At 44.8% G+C, this 22808-nt stretch overlaps 1 protein-coding gene across 2 annotated transcripts in view; it reads right to left on the bottom strand.

Annotated features, from left to right (window-relative positions):
- GALNT11 (polypeptide N-acetylgalactosaminyltransferase 11) overlaps positions 1–21888 on the bottom strand; it is a 45063-nt gene extending 23175 nt beyond the window's left edge. The window contains exons 1-2 of one of the 2 annotated variants that reach the window (XM_047095917.1): positions 21734–21888; positions 584–916 (exon numbers count right to left, since the gene is read on the bottom strand). In XM_047095917.1, the coding sequence (XP_046951873.1) occupies positions 584–878 (295 nt within the window). In that variant the 5' untranslated portion in view covers positions 879–916; positions 21734–21888. The remainder of the gene's footprint in view (positions 1–583; positions 917–21733) is intronic. The other variant, XM_047095916.1, reaches the window with a different exon arrangement.
- Between the last annotated feature and the right edge of the window lie 920 nt (positions 21889–22808).

The raw sequence follows: 22808 nt of genomic DNA, 5'->3' as shown, positions 1-22808 counted from the left end.
CTTCCAGATTGAACAGAATATAACTTCTGAAGAAAAAAGTTTCTTTTATACTAAGATTTTATAAACTCCTATATTTAATATACTCCAGCATCTTAACAATTCTTATAAGTAGAAATCTTATTAGATATAAGTAATCTCAGCTTACCTCTAAACCCAATGGTTTATGTTCTGTTTTAATTAACTCTGCCTTTCAAAATATGTTATATATAGTCAAGTTACCTTTCAACCATTTCTTTCCCTTATTAAATAATGCTAACAATTAAAATCCTCCCCCATAGGTTCCATTTTCTTTCCAGTCACTTAATTTTTCTTTCTTTCTTTTCTTTGTTTTCTATTCTGGACCTTATTACTTTCTCCCAAGTCCTCATAAAATATTGAAGTCAGAAACAGTAAATTAGAATATAACTCCCCACTGAGTCTGCAAAATCCTAGAACCTCAGCGAGTTCATTAACAAAATAAATTGGTGGGTGAAAATGACCCATTTCTAATCCCCTCTGCAACACATGACTCGAAGAACCGAGCGAGCTTAAAGCTCCAATGATTAAATACTCTGACATGCTACTAGAAGTCGAACACACTTACCCAATTCAGAAGAGAATTTCGTGTTGCCTTTTTCTGGATCTTCAACATGATTATCTATCATGTCATCAATTCTGTTTACTTTGAACTGTGACTCTAACACTCGACTTGGGCCTCGAGTGAAACGGGGATAGAATTTTTTGGGAAAAGGGCCATGGGGCCCGGACCCCTTGATGGGCACATTCTTAAGTGGCTGAGTCACTTCACTGAAGTTGAAATAAATAAAAAGCAAAACCGTCCAGGTCGCAGATGTGAAAAGGCATCCGTAACAGAAATATCGAGCTGTGACACTTCCCATTATAGACCTAACATCGCTGAAGAGTCATCTTCAATCTCCTGAAAGAGAAGAACGGCTATGTTAGACCCTTCGGGACATTTGTGAATCATCTACCAAGTTCACAGCCACTGTCTGCTAAATAACCAAGTAGAACTTCTCAACTATTTACTTAGGACCCCTGTGCATGCCGTTAGCAAAGACTCAAATGTGACAAGATAGATACATGGATGGCGCTGAACGAAAACTAGAAGGATTCGACAATTAAAACCACAGGCCAATGTGTCAGTGCTTGGAAAACCAATAGCAGTAAAACAGCTACTTGTTTATTTGCCCATGTTAAAGGATATTTTACCTTTGCTCTGGATTGCTTTCAGTGTGGTAATTTTTTTCAGGTTCTGGCTGTTCATGAGGAAAATGCAAGTACCTCATGTATCATGACAGTCTATCTAAAGTAAAGTCCCTTTGCACCGTAAAATTATAGGACTCTTTTAACCTAAGGCTCTTAAAATCTGTTATGCAAAATAAGCAACCTGAAGAAAACAGTTCTATTCCCAATCAAAGACTGCACCTGCCCTAATGCCTATACTGGATTCAACAGTTCCAGTTCAACTTCTTACTGAAAGCAGAGGCTTTAATCTGTAGCTTTGATAAGAAGCTTCCTGGTGAACTCTGATGCACAGCCAGCTGTGGGAACCGATGGTGTAATGAAAAGACAAGATTAAGTTCTAGTCCCATTCTGTCCCATACTGGCTATGCAACTTGAACAAATCACCAAATTTTCTTAGCCTTCTTTTCATCAACTGTATTCAAGTTAATACTACAATCTACCTTACCTGATTCTTAGAATAAAATAAAATACTTAGAATTACATAAGATATGTAAAGTATCAGGTACAGTGATTAACACACAAAACAGTGATTTGCAGTGGATGGAGAGAACCAGAGACTGTAGCTAGCTTTTGTTTCATTTGTTCACTGTATTTCCTTCACTTAGCACAAGCAATGGCACGTGGCAGCTGCTGAATGATACTACAGAACGAAGGAATAGAGCACAAATTCAACAATGTTAACTTTTTCCTCCTCCTCATTAGGTCTAATATGTAATATGAATGGTATACGTGACCACATGTTCCTTACAATGACCCACAAGTCCCTACCTCCTCTGCAATCACCTCTCTGACCATACCTCTCCTTACTTCCCTCCTCATTCATTTCATTTTAGGCACAGGTCTCCTTACGGGTCACCAAACGTGTCAATCATACTCCCACTGACAGATTATGCATGGGTCCTTCCCTCTGTCTAGAATGCTGGTCATCCCTGGGCGCCTGGGTGATTCAGTCAGCTGAGTGTCTGACTTCGGCTCAGGGCGTGATCTTGCGGTGCGTGGGTTCGAGCCCCATGTTGGGCTCTCTGCTGTCAGTGCAGAGCGCGCTTTGGGTCCTCTGTCTCCCTCTGTCTCTGCCCCTGCCCCACTTGCACTCTCCCTCTCTCTCAAAAATAAACCAACATTAAAAATTTTTTTCAAAAGACTAATTTTCATCCTCAACAGACTTCACCTCTGTTGAATCTTTGCTCAAATATCACCTTCTCAGTAAGTCTCTAGATTTTACCATATTTAAAACTGCAACTCAATCGCCAAATACTAGCACTTCTGATCTTCCCTACTCCTTGCAACTTCCGCCTTCTTACACACTACATAATTACGTATTATTTACTGTCCATGCCTGCTGCTAGAAGGTAAGCTTCAGTAGGGCAAAAGCTTTTATCTGTTCATTTCCTGCAGTATCCCGAGCTTACAACAATGCCTGGCATGCAGCAAACATTTAATAAGTATTCACAGAGTTTAATGAATCAATTACTGTAATACAGTTATCAATATGTTTGCAAAATCCTGGGAATTTATAAACAAATGTATTGCTATCATGTTTGAGCGAAGCAGTACCTTAAAACTATGCACAGAGATCATGAATGCCTGATTTCAGCAGTATGAAACTACCCAGAACAGGCATAGTTATTATTAGAAGAGGTAAAGAAAGAAAAACAACAGGCTCTCAGTGTCCAATTTCACAAATTAAATAAAGGTCCTTGTGATATAGACAGGAGACTACTTTCCACTTTGTCTACTGCATGATCTTAAGTCCCCTCTTGGCTGCCGCGACCTGTGGGCAAAATGAAAAAGTTTTCTCCTCAAGACCTCACCCATAGGATTTGGTCAACTCCGTTCAAAATTCTTCCCAGAATACCCCTCCCAATCCTCAACACAACAGCTCAAACATCGAGGTCTTGCTTCCTGAACTGCAGAATGTATTAACTCTCAACAGTTTGATCAGGTAGATATTATTTTCCTCAAGCTATATTATGGTAATTCTTTAGAGAGCAATTTTTTCCTTGGTCAATTCTTACACTAAATTAAGGAACCTATAAAAATGAGAGAAACTTATAAAATCAGGTCATTTATTTTTTTATTAAAAAAAATTTTTTTTAATGTTTATTAATGTTTGCGAGACAGAGTGCGAGCAAGGGAGGGGCAGAGAGAGAGGGAGACACATGTCCGAAGTAGGCTCCAGGCCCCAAGCTGTCAGCACAGAGCCCGATGTGGGGCTCGAACCCATAAACCATGAGATCATGACCTTAACTGAAGTCAGACGCTTAGCCAACTGAGCCACCCAGGCTCCCTGGTCATTTATTTTATATAATTAACCATAACAGTCTTTCAGAAGCAACAGAGACACTCTCAGTTTTTAGACAGGTCAAGAAGTTAGCACTCAAATATGAAGAAAGTATGGGGCGCCTGGATGGCTCAGTCAGTTAAGTGTCCAACTCCTGATTTCAGCTCAGGTCATGATCTCACCATTCATGAGTTTGGGCCCTGCTTGGGATTCTCTCTCCCTCTCTCTCTGCCCCTCCCCTGCTTTCTCTCTCTCAAAATAAATAAAACTCTAAAAAAATATATGAAGAAAGTACAAAGCAGTCAGATACCTGTTATTTAATAAGATGACCAGTTCTTAACTGCTTAAGAAGTTAAAACATCCAAACGAAACCCAAAAGCTGAAATTTTAATCTAATCCACGCTAACATATAATGAATCCAGCATCTACACAATAAAGTGTGCTATCTGTTCTTCCTGCTATCGGCAATCACCCATGGCTTCAATATCTGAGGCTGAAAGCCTTTAAAAGGAGGACCAAAGCAAACATCTAAAGGTAGTTAATAGAAAACAGCTAGTGAACAAATTCTTTCGATCATAAACTTGGATAGTTAACAAAGCCAAAACTTCAGCAGTTAGATGTCAACATAATACATTTCCAAAAGTTAAATGAACAAAAGGCTAACCAGCTGTGCACATGAATTTCCAGTGAGACCAGGCAGTCATGGCCTGGTAGAGGCTGAGACAGGTGCCTTGTGAGCAGAGTCAGGGTTTCACCAGGGAGGTACAAAGGCAGCAAACTGGGGACAGGGACATGCAACGTGCCAACGGGAATAACCGACCACCTGGGGCCGACGGATCTGAGGTTCTGGTGTGGCTGAATGATCGCTGGCATCACACTACTACAGAGAGGAACACGGAATGACTGCGTGTGGTGCCCGGAAAACGCAAGGCCAACACTCGCATTTGGGGGAGGTACGGTTAACGACAGAAGAATCCTCTCCAAATACATGAGCTGGAGCTGTGGCAATAAACAACGTGCCTAGAGCCTAAGTGCTACTATACTCGCCGTGAGCAACCCCCTCAGGGGACAGGGATCATTTCTGTCTCTTCAAACCCATTCTGTTTGGCCCAGTGTCTAGTATTAAAAATTAACAAATACTGGTTTGTGTAATTAAAAATTATGCAGAGTGTATCTCTCTTCCAGAAGAGGTTACAGGACCTTGATTCTGTGCTATGTAAAATCGTACTTGGGGCACTTGGGTGGCCCACTCAGTTAAGCGTCCCAACTCTTGATTTTGGCTCGGGTCATGACCTCACAGTTCATGGGTTCGAGCCCCGCGTTGGGCCCTGCACTGACAGTGTGGAGCCTGCTTGGGATATTCTCTCTCTCTCTCAAAAACAATAAATAAATAAACATGTAAAAAAAAAAAATCTTAGAGAAGAGTATATATGAGATAAGCACATCCTGGGGAATAAACATTTGTCAAGAGGAGGGGAAGGAGGAGAAAACAGCTAACCAGTTAAAATAGTTTCATTAGATGTAGTCATTATTAAGCAAAATATTCAGTATGCCAGCAAAAGTCCCAAGTCTTCCTTTCTCAGTCCAAGATTTCTTAATTATAAATTTGAAATCACTGCAAAAGTTAATTTTATAAATCAAGACGGTTTCACATGATTCTTTGCATATCAATTTGAAAGCCTAGAAGAGTAACATTTAAGGAAAATATGACTTACTCAAACTGACCCCAGTCCCAACAGAAATGTAAACAGACCAATCATCACAGAAGAAATAACCTCATAAGAGTTCCTCAAAACAGGGACACCTGGGTGGCTCAGTCAGTTGAGTGTCCAACTCTCGATTTCAGGTCAGGTCACGATCTCACAGTCCACAATCTCGGTCATGAGATCAAGCCCCACATCAGGCTCCATGCTTGGGATTCTCTCTTCTTTCCCTCTGCCCCTCTCCCCTGCTCGCACGCACTCTCTCTCTCAGAAGAAAGTTCCTCAAGACAACATAAACCACCAGGCACAGAGTTTCACAGGGGAATTCTACCAGTCCTTTAAAGATCTAATGACCCTAATGCTACTTAAGCCACTGCAGAAATAATTAAAAGAAATCTTCCAAATCTGTTTTATAAAATGAGTAGGACACTGATCTCAAAATCTGACAAAAATCGAACCTCTCCCAAACACACATCTCATTTACAACTACAAATCTTTGAAAAACATAAAAATTCTTAAGAACACTAAGCACAAACTTAACAGGAAATATCTTAAACATGTACAAATAAAACCATAAGACACTCCTGAGAGCCCCAAAAGATGACTTGATCACATGGAAAGATGTACCTTACTCTTGGACAGAGAAACCCCACATCATAAAAGCTCTCCCTAAGTTAACTTATATATATTACATAAGCATATTTAAAATACTAACAGAAGCGCCTGGGTGGCTCAGTGGATGGAACGTCCGACTCTTGATTTCAGCTCAGGTCATGATCTCAGGGTTGTGGGATCGAGCCCCACGTCAGACTCTGCCCTGACAGCACAGATCCTGCTTGGGATTCTGTCTCCCTCTTTCTCTCTCTCTTTAAAAAAAAAACTTCAAAAATACTAACAGATTTTTTTTTTTCCTAGAGCTAAACAAGTTGATTATAAAGTGTATTTGGGAAAGAATGAAAAAGCAGGCAATAGCCAGGCAAATCCTGAAAACCAAGTATAAGCAGGGGTGAGCCCTACTGAGTAGTAAACAAACTCCAGAGCTTTTTACCTAAATGGCACAGCATGACACATGCACAGACAAAAAACCAATGGGGCAGGATGAGAAATTTTGAGAAACAGACCCAATTACACTTAGAAATTTAGTATAAATGATTACAGATAACACGCCAGTGAGGAAACGAGTGACTTTCTGCAAACTGGTTTTGGGACAACTGCTTAGCCATATGGTGAAGGATACACTAGGGCCCACTCCTCACACCTAGACACATCTGATGTGAACTCAATATTTAAATATAGTAGACGAAAAATCAAACTATTGGGACCACATCAAAACAAAAAGCTTCTGCACAGCAAAGGAAACAATCAACAAAACTAAAAGACCTACTGAATGAAGCTATTTGCAAATGACATATCTGATAAAGGATTAGTACCCAAAATATATAAAGAATTGATAAACCTCAACATCTAAAAAACCCCACAAATAATCCAATTAAAAAATGGGCAGAAGACATGAATAGACCTTTCTCCAAAGACATCCAGATGGCCAACAGACCCATGAAAAGATGCTCAATGTCACTCATCATCAGGGAAATGCAAATTAAAATCACAATGAAATCTCACCTCACACCTGTCAGGATGGCTAAAAAAATACAAATAACAAGTATTGGTGAGGATGTGGGGGAAAAAAGGAACCCTCGTGCACTATCGACGGGAATGCAAACTGGTATAGACACTGGGGAAAACAGTATGGAGGTTCCTCAAAACATGAAAAAATAGAACTACTCTACCATCCAGTAATCCCATTCCTGGGTATTTACCCCCCAAAATACAAAAGTACAAATTCAAAGGGATACATGCACTCCTATGTATACTCAGCACTATTCACAATAGCCAAACTATGGAAGCAGCCCAAGTGTCCACTGATACATGAATGGATAAAGAAAATGTGGTATATATGTATACAACGGAGTATTATTCGGCCATAAAAAAGAATGAAATCTTGCCATTTGCAACAACATGGATGGAGCTAGAGAGCTAGTGAAATAAGTCAGAGAAAGACAAATACCATGTGATGTCACTCACATATGGAATTTAAGAAACAAAAACAAACATGCAAGGGGGGAAAAAAGAAAGAAACCAAGGAACAGCCTCTTTACAGAGAACACACTGGTGGTTACCAGAAGGGAGGCAGGGAACAGGGGGGATGGGTGAAACAGGCAATGGTCATTAAAGAGTACACTTATGGGGGCGCCTGGGTGGCGCAGTCGGTTAAGCGTCCGACTTCAGCCAGGTCACGATCTCGCGGTCCGTGAGTTCGAGCCCCGCGTCAGGCTCTGGGCTGATGGCTCGGAGCCTGGAGCCTGTTTCCGATTCTGTGTCTCCCTCTCTCTCTGCCCCTCCCCCGTTCATGCTCTGTCTCTCTCTGTCCCAAAAATAAAAAACGTTGAAAAAAAAAATTAAAAAAAAAAAATAAATAAAAAAAAATAAAGAGTACACTTATCATGATGAGCACTGAGTAATGTGATAAATTGGTGAATCACTATAATGTACATCTGAAACTAATATGACACTATATGTTAATGATACTGGAATTAAAATTAAAAAACTTAAAAAAAATAAATACAGAAGATGAAACCATACAAGTAACAGAAGAAAACGAAGGTAAATTCCTCTATTATCTGCAAGGGGTCACAACTTTTCTAGCTACAACTGAAAATTGAGAAACAATACTGGAAAAGATACATAAGCTGGATTATATAAGAACAAAAAAATTGGGGGTGGCAAAAGACACCAAAAGAAAAATAAAAAGGCAAACGAGAAAAAGGAAAAAAATACTTGCAACTTGTAACACAGACAAAAAGGTATTACCTTGGTATTAGATATCTACTGCTGTAGGGGCGCCTGGGTGGCTCAGTCGGTGAAGCCACTTTGGCTCAGATCACGATCTCGCGATTCACGGGACCGAGCCCCACATCAGGCTCCGTGCTGACAGCTCAGAGCCTGGAGCCTGCTTCGGATTCCGTGTCTCCCCGTCTCTCTGACCCTCCCCTGGCACACTCCCCTGGCGTCTTTCTGACCCTCCTGTCTCTCTCAAAAATAAACATTAAAATAAAACGTTGATATCTACTGCCATATAACAAATTACAGCAAAACAACACATATTTATTACCTCACAATTTCTAAGCATCAAGAGTCTGAGCACAGCTTAATTAGATGGATCCTCTGCTCAGGGTCCAGCAAGACTTCACGCTAATCGTCAGCCAAGCTCCACTCTCACCTGGAGGCCTAATTCCGGAAGAACCGCTCCCAAACTCATCAAGTTGTTGGTAGAATTCATTTCCTATGGCTCTACGACAACGGGCCCAGTGGACTGGAGACCCCCTCAGACCCTAGTTATCGGCAGTTCCCTGCCACGTGGTCATCACCACACAGTAACTTCATCCAGCCGGCAATGAGGAATCTCCTCCGGTCTGCTTAACACAGTCTTATATGATATAGTCACAGGAGTGACATCCCATTATCCTTGCTATATAACCTAAGCGAATCAAGAAACCGACACTCTATCATCTTTGCCATGTTTTGTTGGTTAAAAGCACTCCCACACATGGGGAGAGAATCACACAAAGTGAGAGCAGAAGGTGGCAGGAAATCACTTAGGGATTATCTTCCAGTCTTGCTGGTCACAACGAGAAAGGACCAACAACCCTACAGACCAGTCACAGAAACAGAAACACAACTGGTTCTTAACCCTATGAAAAAATGTAGAACCTTTTTCACAGTAAGGGAAAATAAGCAAAATAAGCCCCCACCTGAATTTATAAAAACCCACAAACTTGACAACATAGTCTGATAATGAGGCTATGGAGAAACGCTCCTATGTGGTACAGTTTCTATGCAGGGAAATTTGGCCACATCTACTAAAATTGCATATTTATCCTCTGACCTAGCAATTTCACTCTTAGAAATCCACCCCAGAAAAATAGGAAGTAATGTATGCACAAGGCTATTCACTATAGGACTCTCTGTAATAGCAGAAGGCTGGAATCAGTCCAATTGTCCATTAATAAAGAATTGGTTGAACAAATTAAGAAACATCCACACAATAAAATATGCAGCTGTAAAGAGGAAAGAGAAAAGTCTCTATAGTTACTATGGCTTTATCACTAAGATATGCTGCCAGGTGAAACAAATTAAGATGGAAAAGAGGGTATATAGAATGCTACATGTAAATACATCTACATTCACACACAGAACTGCTTAGAAGACAAAGGATGGGTAAAGCAAAGGAAGGACAAAGCACAATACCAAGCTGGTTTCCAGCATTCTCCCATAAACCATAAAAAAAAATGTTAATACCCTTTAGGAGAGAAAGGAAATAGAATGGAGAGGCAGGACTAAAAGGCAGAATTCATATTCATAGGTGAAGAGCAGCCTTGCACCACTATGCAACCCAGGAGACTAGAAAGATACATACAAAAATACGCAAGGACAATTTAAGCACATACATGCTTTAGTCCACTCAAAAAACGACCGATCGTTGCTGTTTGCATCTGCTGTCTCGTTGTATCAAAAAGGCTCTTTGGCAAATTACATATGACACAAAGGGCTAAAATCACATGAGATCTCACTCAATTTAAATTCCAGCATCATTATCAATTACAGTGAGGGGTATTTCTCAACAGTACAGTCGTCTGAGCTAAGAAAACCCATTTTGAGATGCTGTCCATAGTTATCTTCTATTAACAAAGAACACAGCACACACCAGCTACTAAATTATGCTCCATAAAGTAGTCAAATTATGTAACGTTCACCAGGATGGTGCCTGTTACCCAATGTGACTCTACAGATGATACTTGAAACCATTCCATTAATCTTCCAGTCGGGGCCTATTAAATGTACTAAATAATCCAACATTCTTCTTCTGAAAATCATTAAATAATCCTTAAGGAAAGGCTAATACTGGGAACACAGCAGAGCTCTATATGCCAGACACCACGCAAGGTGGTAGGGATTAATATTTTAAGCTCTGCTACTATGCTAAAAAATCAGAAAAAACAGATTAGCAAAAAGTTAAAAAAAATGCCTGAAATCTCATTACTGCAAATATTTTGCTATATATTCTACTGCTTATTTTTATTTTATTAAAAAAATATTTTAATGTTTATTTTGAGAGAGAGAGAGAGAGAGAGAGTGAGTGAGTGAGGGAGGGACAGAGAGGAGACACAGAATCTGAAGCAGGCTCCAGGCTCTGAACTGTCAGCACAGAACCCGACGCGGGGCTCGAACTCACGAACGGTGAGATCATGACCTGAGCCGAAGTCGGAGGCTTAACCGACTGAGCCACCCAGGCACACCCCTACTGCTTATTTTTAATCTCTCACACGACCTAAAATGTTACACTGTTATCAGCAATAACAAAAAAATACACTTAATAGAATCAGCTTAGTGGAATCATAGCTAATTTTCTGGTGACTTTCCTTTACTTAAAACATCTCCTACAAAGAATATATATTTCTTTAAAAATCAAGGTAAAAAATTTCTTAGCCTAACTTAAAAATATAAGAACTTTGGAGAGGATTAAATATTTTAAGGCTTTGAACGAAATATGGCCTTTTCTTTTAACCTCAGAAGCAAAAGGGATTTTAGCACATTAAAAGGAAGGCTATTTTCATTCCATTAAGGTGTCAAAAACTTGAGAATAAAATCTGGACACTGAACAAATATTCTAACAGCACGTTTTGAAAGACTTTTTCCTCCACAAATCACTAATCAGTCTGAATTCGTCTGCCCAATGTCCATCTTCTTTTACTACAGGAGGAGGAGACCATACTACCTAACTCATACACAGTAGTAGAGCTTTCACAGTCCTTCGGCACAAAATAATTTCCATAATGTTTAATGAAGTTTAAAAAGTCATCTTTGCTTGTTAAATATTTACCTTTGTGCAGTTCCCGGTTATTTTCTCATCGGTCTATTCTATATTCCAAATTGTCAAACAGCAAACATCTGTTAGCTTTTTCCATAAAAGAGACATATTCATATTTTAACTGAGCTACAGTCATGTGATTTGCAGCACATGCCTTTCCTATGTACCCCTGTGAAATTACACGGTGATGACAACAGGGAAAAAAAAACAAAACCCCACATTATTTTTTTCTCATTCCTTATCTACCTGAAAGACTAGAAGAAAACATTCACCACAAACACATTTCATAATTACAAGTAAGGAGATCATTGAATTAGGAAAGGTTCAGAGCACATTCCAGACATCATATGTTCCCGGGAATAATCCTCTGACATCGCTCAGACATTTATGAATCCCCTCTCTGGAAGAAAATCAAAAAGAACATAAACACGTGCAGTGTCTATACACTACACCTCAAATGCAGAGGAAAACCACATGGTAATGTTGACGGGAGAAAGAAGCAAATTTAATTAAGCACTGAAGAAAAGGAAACTAAAAGGACAGCCAATATGACGAAGCACGGGAACCAATCCCGGGACACCTGCTTGGTCAGTGAAAATGGGCTGGGAGAGGCTGACCAGTACACTTTAATATCCTGTCTGATCAAACGCGCAGGCGGAAAGGGGCAGCTCTCCCTGGTTAAGACGGAAAGGAGAAAGTGACCGTAGTCTCGGGAGAGGCCTGCACAACACACGTTTACTTCAAGGAATCATTACATTCAAGACCTTTCTAAGTATATACTCTACAACACACGGTTCTAGTTTATTGGGATCTCTCATATTTTCCTTAATTCATTTCTGACCCCATGTGTCCGATCAAGATCGACAGGAACGACAGGAAATGCCCGCTGCAGCCTTTCCTGGGTCCTAACAGAAAGAGCCGATGTCATGTCAACCCAAGGCTCATACGATCCGATGCAGTCAGAAACCAGGCAGATAAATGGGTGACTCAGCCAGAGAGAGGGATGAGAGCGGCAGGGCACGTCCCCCACCTACAGAAATTCAAACACTGCAAAAGTTGTGATCAGTCCCCAGCCCGCACCGCAACTCCTGACTGAGGTGTACAGAATGAACACCCAGTGACCATTTACAGCCTCCACAGTTATGAGAACTGTTCTTGCTTGTTCCCCTTCTGCCCATAAAAAGGAGAATTAAACTCAAAGGACATCAGATGAAGAGGAAATAAATGAAGAGGGAAAAAAACATGGTTACTAGAAATAAGTGTTCTCAGATATCCAAACAACTAAGAAACTCAAACGGCTTTCAACACACCCAATATAAACCCGCACACGTGTGTCCACGGTCCACACGGCCTTCTAGAGCCAGCTTCGTCCTACGACCAAAGGAGCGTTAACCGAGTTAACTACCCTTAAACCATGCCTCTGAGTTTTATTCTGCTGGCACACGATGAAGAGCCAGGAATTCTTGACCATCCCGGGAATTCTCTGCCATCAGCAGTGACAGCTCTGAACCAGGTTACCCAGGCTGGAATTACCAGAAGCACGAGGCCAGGATTATCTTCTAAACCGCTGCTTTTGTATTTCAAAGTGAACGGGTATCCAAAAAGCGACCATCAGAAAATCACGTGACCGAATCTTGCGCATTCCTCGGGAAACTCGTTTCCGAGTACCACCCACCACCTGAAGAGGCTTAGACAGCTGACGACCCGACTGACTGATCGGTGGGGCAAACGGCCAATTTCTAGTCCGGCTCATCCCGCTCGATCAGCCGCCGGAAGGCACACAGCAGACGCTGTCACCGGGACATCCTCCGGGGTCTCAGCATCCGCACAGGTCTGTTTCCAACCACCTCTGCCCGCCTCCCTGGCCCCCGGAGCCCAGGCGCCCATACGGGGCAGGCCCCAAAGTATGTGGGAACGTGCACCTGCCGAAGGACGGCCCTCGACAGCGGACGGTCAAAGTGCCCGGTCCCTTCCCCGCTCGCCCTGGACCGTGACCGACGCGTGTGTTCCCCGCTCCGCACACCCTTACGGCCTTGCCTGAGGTCCGCGCCCCTTCCTGCCTTTCTCTCTCTCTCCCTCACGCCTTCATTCCCCTACCGGTGGGTCCGGAGATGACCTCACACAGAAACAAGGCCAATTTACATTTGTATCGCAGGATTTGCTTCTGGAGAAACCCAAACTAACAGAATCGGGCTGCGGCAGAAGAGACGGCTTGACAAATTCTTCTACGTATGAATTACGGTATTATTCCTAAGTGGAAAATTTAATAAAGGTGGGTCTGTATAGCTTTCGTTGCCCGCAAAACGCAGAATAATGCCTACAAGAAGTTCTGAGAAGCCGCTAGGCGTTTTTACAGTCGCGAGAGCAGAACATTCTTTTCTGAGGAGAGCAAAAGGGCTCGGGCAGCACAGCCCGAAATCGTCATCGGTCAAGCGATCAACGCAAAACACCAGCTCGAGCCGCGCAGTCTGGACGCGCGCCACCGTCCCGGGCCTCTGCGCCGCGCTCACGAAGACGGGCCCACGTCACGAACTCCGCGTGAAGCAGGCGGGGAAGGCCTTCTGCTTCCGGCTCCAACGGGAGAAGAGCCTACGGGCCACCGTCCCCCTCCTTCCCACAATGAAGAGCCGGACACGCTGAAAACCGGGGCTTCGGCACCGCGGGGGAAACGAGGCCGCCCCGACGCGGGAGCCGCGCCGCCGGCACCTTCTCTCCCGGAGCGGGCGCCGGGCCGCACGCCGCGCGCTGACGGGAGAGGGAGCGACTCCGGGGAAGCGCGCGGCGGCCGTCCCCACCCTTCCGCGGGCTCCGCCACCGGGCGGCGGCCGGCGGTCTTCGCCGCGAGGGCGGAGGGGCGGAAAGATCCCCTCGGCCTCTGGCGGGAGACGGGCGGAGCACTCGCCGAACACCCAGAACTTTCCCCACCGCAGGGGCATCCGCTCCAGGGGGAAGACGTGCCAGAGCTTTCTCCTCTTTGGGGAAGGGCACGCCCCCCACCCGGGCCCCAGCTAAGCCTCCCAGTCAAAGCCAAGGGGCAAAGACAATCGCCAAAGGTCAAGGCTTCCGGGAAACGGACCGGGAAGGGGGAACCGCCACCCCACTGGCGAGCACCCGTGACGGTGGCATCTGCCGATGACGGAACTCTCACCCTCTCTCGTACTTGACCACCACACCCAAGGGCTCCAGGGCCGACCAAGGTGAGGCACGGCTCAAACAGCTGCAAGACACAGACTGTCTGGGGAAGGCTGCTCAGAAAATCGCAAGGTCAACAGGGCAGATACAAACAAGGTCGCCAGAAAAATACGAAGCATCCGGCGGCGACAGCAAACGCTAAACAGAGCCAAGCCCCTCGCCAGAGCACCACAAAGCCACTCGCCAATGGTCTACTTACCTCAGGTGCTATGACCTGACCCTTGTCAGGTTCTCGACAACAAAGGTGAGACGTACCGAAAAGCGAGCGGAAGGCAGGTCTGAAGAGACGACGCAATCACAAGGACCAGACTTCAACGACACAGATTTGGGGGTCGTCCCGAGAATTTCAGCCATTTCTAATTGATACGTTAGGAACTCGAACGGAAAAGACAACATGCAACACGTGAACAATATAAACAGGGAGATGGACCCTCTAAGGAAGACCCAGAAGGCAAGGCTAAAAAATCGAGAAGACCGGGCCGGCAATGAAGACGGCCTTCCGCCGCGTTCACACCGCTGAAGGAAAAGCAGTGAGCCTGAACAGAAGTCAACACTTTCCAAACCGAAATGCAGACAGGAAAAAACTGAACATCCAAGGACTGTGGGGCAAATTCAAGAAGCATAACACAAAAAGTACTGCAATACCAGAAGAAGAAAGAAAAAAGGAAGAAGAAAGATGTGAGGTGACAATAATAATGGCCAAGAACGTTCCAAAATTAATGACAGACTCCAGGAAGCCAAGAGAACCCAAAGCAGAATAAATCCCCTGAAAACTCTCACCTGCATATACTATAATCAGAAAATCAGAAGACAAATAAAAAATCTTCCCAGAAGGGGCGCCTGGGTGGCTCAGTCGGTTGGGCGTCCGACTTCGGCTCAGGTCATGATCTCGCGGTCTGTGAGTTCAAGCCCCGCGTCGGGCTCCGTGCTAACAGCTCAGAGCCTGGAGCCTGTTTCAGATTCTGTGTCTCCCTCTCTCTCTGGCCCTCCCCCGTTCATGCTCTGTCTCTCTCTGTCTCAAAAATAAATAAACGTTAAAAAAAAAAAAATCTTCCAAGAAGCCACAGGGAGGGAAAAACACTTCACCTAGAGAGGAAAAAGGTAAGAATTACAGTGGGCTTTTCATCAGAAATCATGCAAGCAAGAGACAGACTAAAATAGTCAAAGTGTGAAAGAAAAAAATCCCACCACCTTAGACTTCTATACCCACTGACATTATCCTTCAAAAATTAAGGAGAAATACCTTCTGGAAGAAAAACTGAGGAATCTATCTATCACCAGAACTGCCCTGCAAGAAACGCTAAATCCTTCAAGCAGAAGGAAAATGACACAGGTCAGAAACCTGGATCAGTAGAGAACATCAGAGACGAAAACAATGAAATGAAAATAAAATTTGATTTCTTATTCTTAGTTGATCTAAGAAAAGCTGTTCAAAGTAATATATGTCACAAAATACTGAGTGAACGAATGACATACTGGCATACTGATAAGTGAATGAATGACCGCAATTTCACAGCAATGGGAGGGAAAACGTGGGATAGTCTAATACGGTACCTGTACAAGTCTAGCAATAGAGTGTTACGTGAAGGCAGATTCAAACTAATTAGTTTAAAATGTATATTGTAGGGGCACCGGGGTGGCTCAGTCGGTTAAGCCTCGGACTTCAGCTCAGGTCACGATCTCACGGTCCGTGAGTTCGAGCCCCGCGTCGGGCTCTGGGCTGATGGCTCAGAGCCTGGAGCCTGCTTCCGATTCTGTGTCTCCCTCTCTCTCTGCCCCTCCCCCGTTCATGCTCTGTCTCTCTCTGTCTCAAAAATAAACACACGTTAAAATGTATATTGTAGGGGCGCCTGGGTGGCGCAGTCGGTTAAGCGTCCGACTTCAGCCAGGTCACGATCTCGCGGTCCGTGAGTTCGAGCCCCGCGTCGGGCTCTGGGCTGATGGCTCAGAGCCTGGAGCCTGTTTCCGATTCTGTGTCTCCCTCTCTCTCTGCCCCTCCCCCGTTCATGCTCTGTCTCTCTCTGTCCCAAAAATAAATAAACGTTGAAAAAAAAAAATGTATATTGTAAACTCTAAGGCAACCACCAAAAAAATTCTTTACAAGAAGCACGATTGATGTGCTATGTAGAGGCAGAATAACGGTCCCCCAGCAGTACCCACATCCCAGGAACTGGGGTTTCTCAGCACTTGACCTTCAAATACAGAGATTATCTTGGATTAACTGGGTACACCCAGGGTAATCACAGTCCTTAAATGTGGAAGAGGGAGGAGGGAGGCAAAAGAGGACATCAGGATGACGCAAGGTGAGAGAAGCAACTCAACCCGCTGTTGCTGGCTTTCCAAAGGAAGGGACAGCTTATTTTACAAAGCGAAAATAATCTAATCCTATGATACCTGAAATCTGCTTCAAATTAACCAACAGGAGATGAGACAGGCAGGGTAATAGATGAAAAAAGACCGACCACTAACAACATTTTCCATAATAAAGCATTAAAAAATATGTATCTTTCACCTAATAAAAGTGTTCCTTTGACCCTTACCCTTATATTCAGGTGTTGGGTTCTGTAGGTATATTGATCTCCAGGGGTTATAACGTGCTTACACAGTTCAGTCCTCAATTAATTCTTTTTCATTGAGTCCAAGATCACAAATGCCAGTGGTCTGTCCTTGTGAGTTTTCTGTGTTTGTATATATGAACTATTTTCTCCTCACTTCTGCTCCCCTCCTAGTCAACAGACGCTTCATCGGAGGACAGCTTACAATTTAGTTTTGAGACAGGATGTTCACGTGGAAAGAGGTGTTGGGGGTGACCGCAGACGCGGCACGGTGAAGGGTGGACTATGTCACTGGACTTACAGTCTTGCAGCTCCAGGTCCGTGGTTCTCAGCCAGGGGCTGCGACACTCCGTACCGTCTGGGCAAATCTGGCAGCCCCAGGGTCTTTTGGCAACGTCTGGAAGTGGTTTTGGTGGTCACAACTTGGGGGATCCTACTAGCACCTGGCGGGTAGCAAAATGCTGCTAAGCATCTTACAATACGCAGGGCAGGCCCCAACAACAGACGATTATCTGGCCCAAGATTTCAACGGTGCAGAGGCTGAGCAACCCTGTTCTATTGTGTGATGCTAAGGCTGGGGCTGGGACTCTCCGTACAGCATTTTTCAAAGTACTGATAAGTGAACAACTTGGATGAATCTTGGAAATACATACGGAAAAGTCTTCAGTCTCAACAATCAGTAAAGACGCATAAAGAAAAAGAAAAATAAGATCCTATGTCTCCAATTAGCAAAGTTTTTAAAAAATATTCCCTGAAGTACATATACTTAAATGATACATTTATCGGTGATAAAATTGTATTTCTGAGGGATTGGTTGTAATAATTCCATTTTCATTCATGATTTTATCTATCTGGGTCATTATCGGTGATAAAATTATAAATTGCAAGGCCTTTTCAAAAGCAATTTGACAATGGCACAGGAATCTTAAAAAAATCTTTATTTCCTTTAGCCAATCATCTCACTTTCTCTAAGGACAAAAATCCTAAAGAAATAATAAATTGGGTAAAAAACTCAGGCACGTCCTAAAGCAAAGTCTAAAAAGTGCTACAATAAAGATATAAACAAACTATACAGACATAAGTGTGTTTCTCTTAGAAGCTGATGTCCAAGTTTGGCTTTTAAAAAAATAATACCTCAATGACCAAATACTGAAACATTTCAAGGAAAAAGTTCACAGCTTGGAAACTCACAACATGTATTTGTTTTTAGTTTTCCAAATGGACTAGCAAGGTAGAACGGTTGGCTGTAATGAATGATTGGCTGGTTAAGGCTCGTGGAAGGCAATTACTTCCGGGAGTACAGGCTGGGGCTCTGGCCCCGAGGAGGAGAATTCATTTGTTCTGGGGGTGCCTGGGTGGCTCAGTCAGTTAAGTGTCCGGCTTCAGCCCAGGTCACGATCTCACGGTTTGTGAATTCGTGGCACGCATGGGGCTCTCTGCTGTCAGCACAGAGCCCGCTTCAGATCCTCTGTCCCCCCACCCCCCACCCCTTCCTCATTAGCTTTCTCTCTCTCTCTCAAAAAAAAAAAATTAACTTATTCTGAATGTAAAAGAAAGCTAACTAGTATCTTTAGGCAAATATATCTTAGGAAGAAAATTCCAGCAGAAGCGTACAAAATGGTTTGGGACAGAGGGAGAAAAAAAAAATCTAGAACCAGGAAGTCCAGTTAGAAAAATTCCAATAAGAGGCAATCATGGGAGCTTCCCTCTTGCTAAATGAGATGTTGCCTGATTCATGAATCATTAAAGCCAATTAGATCTTAAAAAAAAAAAAAAAAAAGCAGCAGCAGTCACGGCTCTATCCAGAGCTGTGGAAGTGGGCGGCAGGCAGGATCAGAGGCAGAACTGTCTGCACGGGTCAACGTGACAGGACGTGGGTCCCTAGGGGAGAAAGGGAATAAAAACAACTCCCAGCTTTCAAGTCTTGGCGACGGGGAGCATGGAGAGAACAGGTTTGGGAGGATTCGCAGAGGACGAATTTTGGTCTGGGTATGTTGCACTGGAAAGGACACCTGATGTAGAGGTGTCCCTAGCTTGACATTCAAACTTAAGCCTCAGAGCGAAGTTAAAAACAGAACACCAAAACTTTAGTTCAAGTTACACGGAAATAATAGCAGAAGAGGCTTTAAGTAATGAGCACAAAATGGATTAGGGAGCAAGCACTGAACCTCTGGGGACAAGCACATTTAAAAATCGTGTAGAAAAGGATACTTAGAGAGGACATGAGAAGGATCACAAAATCGAGAACCTCAAGAGGGTGTACTGACGAGCAACATGAGGTGTCACCAAGATTTACAGAGGTCAAGCCGGCAGGATTTGAGGTGGGGCCATCAGATTTGGCCACAGCAGGGGCATGAAGGCCTTAAGAAAGCAGTTTTAGGGGCGCCTGGGTGGCGCAGTCGGTTAAGCGTCCGACTTCAGCCAGGTCACGATCTCGCGGTCCGTGAGTTCGAGCCCCGCGTCAGGCTCTGGGCTGATGGCTCGGAGCCTGGAGCCTGTTTCCGATTCTGTGTCTCCCTCTCTCTCTGCCCCCCCCCCATTCATGCTCTGTCTCTCTGTCCCAAAAATAAATAAACGTTGAAAAAAAAAATTTTAAAAAAGAAAGCAGTTTTAAAAATGTGAAGGGTTTGTTCCTCAAAAAGTCAAACACAGATTTATCACAGGATCCAGCAAATTCCACTCCTAGGCATACACCCCAAAGAATCAAAAACAGACACAAGGAGCCTCATGTTCATAGCAGCACTATTCATAGTAGCCAGAAGGTAGAAACAACCCCGAGTGCATCAAGAGATGAATGAATGTGATACAGCCAAAAAATTCAGCCATAAAAAGGAATGAAGTCTAATAGATGCTACACCATGTATGAAATTTGAAAACACATGAAATAAGCCAGACAAATATTGTATGAAATAAAAAGGAGGATACGGTCTGACTCAACTTTATCTAGAGTAGTCAAATTCAGAGAGGCCGAAGGGATCTGGGAGAAGGTGGAAATGGGGAGTTACTGCTTACTGGTCACAGAGTTTCTGTTTGGAGTGATGAGAAGTGTTTTTGGAAACAGTGGGATGGTGACCCAATATTGTCAATGTACTTCATGCAGCTGAATTGTGCACTTAAACACGGTCCTAATGAGGGGCACCTGGGTGGCTCAGTCGGTTAAGTGTCCGACTTCTGCTCAGGTGACGGTCTCACTGTGAGTTCCAGCCCTGCTTCTGGCCCTGTGCTGACAGCTCAGAGCCTGGAGCCTGCTTCAGATTCTGTGTCTCCCTCTCTCTCTGCTCCTCTCCCCCTCATGTTCTAGCTCCGTCTCTCAAAAATAAGTAAATGTTAAAAAAAAAAAAAATTTAAATATGGTTCTAATGATAAACTGCATATTGTGTTTTACTGTTTTACCCCAATAAAAAGAAGTTACAAAAAAAAAAACTAAGTAGAACCCAAATTGCAAAGAACAAACAGCACAGAATTTGTCAAGAGAAGACGTGAAAAGTGTGGCCTACTCTTTCACCACCTTTAATTTGAAAAGCTCAACTGATACATATTGAAGGTATGTATGTATCATCTCTCTTAAAGTAGGTAAGATTTTTCCATTTTTCTTAAAGCAGATCATATTTCAACACATAGTACTTCTGGATACACGGGAAAAAGTGAGTGGAATAAACAGACACTGAAAAGTCAGGTCTACTCCGTGATTTGGGGGAGGAGAGTGACAACAGAATATCCTGGCGCACAATAATACTGTGAAAAGCACGTTCAGGGGCGCCTGGGTAGCTCAATCGGTTAACCATCGACTCAGGTCATGATCTTGGGGTTTGTGGGTTTGAGCCCCGCCTTAGGGCTCTGTGCTGACAGCTCAGCCTGGAGCCCGCTGCGGATTCTGTGTCTCCCTCCCTCTCTGCCCCTCCCCTGTTCGTGCTCTGTCTCTCTCTCCAAAATAAATATTTTTTTTTAAAAAAGCACAAAGTTGTAATTTCATTTTATATTTGGAAAACCGACCAACCAAACAACTGCTTTCATAACCCAAAGCAAAAAAGAATGCTGACCCCAATCTTCTCTGATGGTTAAAAAAAAACAAAAAAAACAAAAAAAAAACAAAAAAAATCACACGTATGTTAATATTCCTCAAAGGAAGCAGTCTATCAGACCTGGAAGGCAGGGACTTGGTATTTTTACATTTTACGCAAACTGCATGGATTTCAGGAATGTAGTAAACTATGTAAGACAACCCAATTTCTCCAACGAGTATTTGCAAAGAAAAAGAAAAGAGAAACGAGAGGCACATCCACCAAATCCCACATGTGGCCTCGGTCAATGACCGCAGGAAAAAAAAGGAGAAAGTTTTTGCGCCTTTCGGGGGAAACGCGAGCGACCTGGACCCGGTGGAAGGGGGGGGTGGGGAAGCAGCGGGGCGGGTGCTCCGTTCACTCCTCCCCTCTGCGGCGCTCCCGGCTGCGACTTTCCGTTCTCACTTCTGCGGCCCCGCTTGCTCTGCTTCGAAGGCTGAGCCGCAGGGCTCCGGCCTCCGTTTTGGGAAAAGAGCGGCGGGAGCCCCGGGCCCACGGCTCCGCGAGCCCCCGCGCGGCTGCAGCCCTCGCCCGCAGGAGAGCGCCGGGCCCCGCGGGCGGTGACGCCGCCAACAGCCTGTCCCCGCGGGGCCGAGCTCGCGGGGTCGGACGCCGCGCCCGCAGGCCCGACACGGCAGCCGGCGGCGGGCGCGGCCGCCACCCCTCGGGGCCTCGGGGCCGCGCGCCGGAGCAGCTCGCCCGAGGCGCCGAGGGGACGACGGAGGCCGCGCGGGCTCAGACGCCGCCGAGCCCGGCCGCGCGCTACTCACCCCGACGCCGGCAGCGCAGGATCCCGGCCTTCTGGGACTCGGGCCGTGGCATCTTCTCTCCCGCCACAGCCCGGGTCCGAGCCGCATGAGCCACAGCGGGCCCGAAGGAAACGCTGCACCGGGCGCTCTGGCGGCCGCGGGCTCGCCCAGTGCCCGCGCCGCAGTCTCGGCCCGAGCGCGCGTGCCCCTGGGGCCACGTGACGGAAGGCCCCGCCCCCCCCCCGCGCGCGGGAGTGACGTCACCCGGCTCGCCCGGCGTGGGTGCCCAGCGGCCGCGGCGAGGTGCCGGGCGCCGTCGAGGCCGCGTTTTGGGCTACGGCCTTGAGGGTCTGCGACGGGCGTTTCTTCTCGTATAAAAAGGCCTCGTTAAGGACAAGTGGGCTTATACGTTTTAAACGATGTTCAAGCTCCGTTGCGATAAAAGACACGTGGGTTCAAGTGTGAAGGCTTTGCGGTGCACGCCCCCGAGAAGCCGTGGGGAGACCGACCGCACGCGCCGGTGGGAGGAGTGCAGGGGTGCGGGTCTCCCGTGCGACCTTGGCCGCAGCGCCGCCAGTGTCGCCGGGGGCTTGTTACAACTGCTGAATCTTCAGCCCCGTGCGGACCTACCTAGGAAGGGAAGTCTGCATTTTACCAAGATCTCCGCGTGATTCACATACAACCTAAGTTTGAAATCGGCGCGGTAGGGAACGGTCAGTGCCAGAGAGCTTCCGTTACTCCACCTTCTCCCGATCTTTGATAGCGTCAGATGTTTAAATGTGTGCCATTCTGATGGGTCTTCAACGGATTTTTTTTTCCTAGCTGTTATTTTAAAGGGTTTGAGTGGGTGTATATCCTAGTCTAGCAAATTGATGTATAATGGTATACTTCTAGCATTTGAGGTTTGGGGAGAGCTCCAGTTTTACCGTTGTGAAGAATGACACTAAAATGCTCTTTGCAGTGTAATGTGGTTCAACCCAGAGTCTCAGAGACTGGGCGGATCCTGCTAGTGTATGGGCTGTGTTAGTTTGCCCCTAGATGAACTTACCAGATGAAATCCACGATGACCTGAAATGTGATTTCGGAGAAACAACGT

This window comes from Lynx rufus, unplaced genomic scaffold (assembly GCF_022079265.1).
Source record: "Lynx rufus isolate CCGP_SWC_20201006 ecotype Redwood Valley unplaced genomic scaffold, mLynRuf1.p SCAF_4, whole genome shotgun sequence".
In the NCBI taxonomy this organism is placed as follows: Eukaryota; Metazoa; Chordata; class Mammalia; order Carnivora; family Felidae; genus Lynx; species Lynx rufus.
The sequence above is the reverse complement of the archived record's forward strand: the minus strand, read 5'-3'. Positions and strand labels throughout refer to the sequence as shown.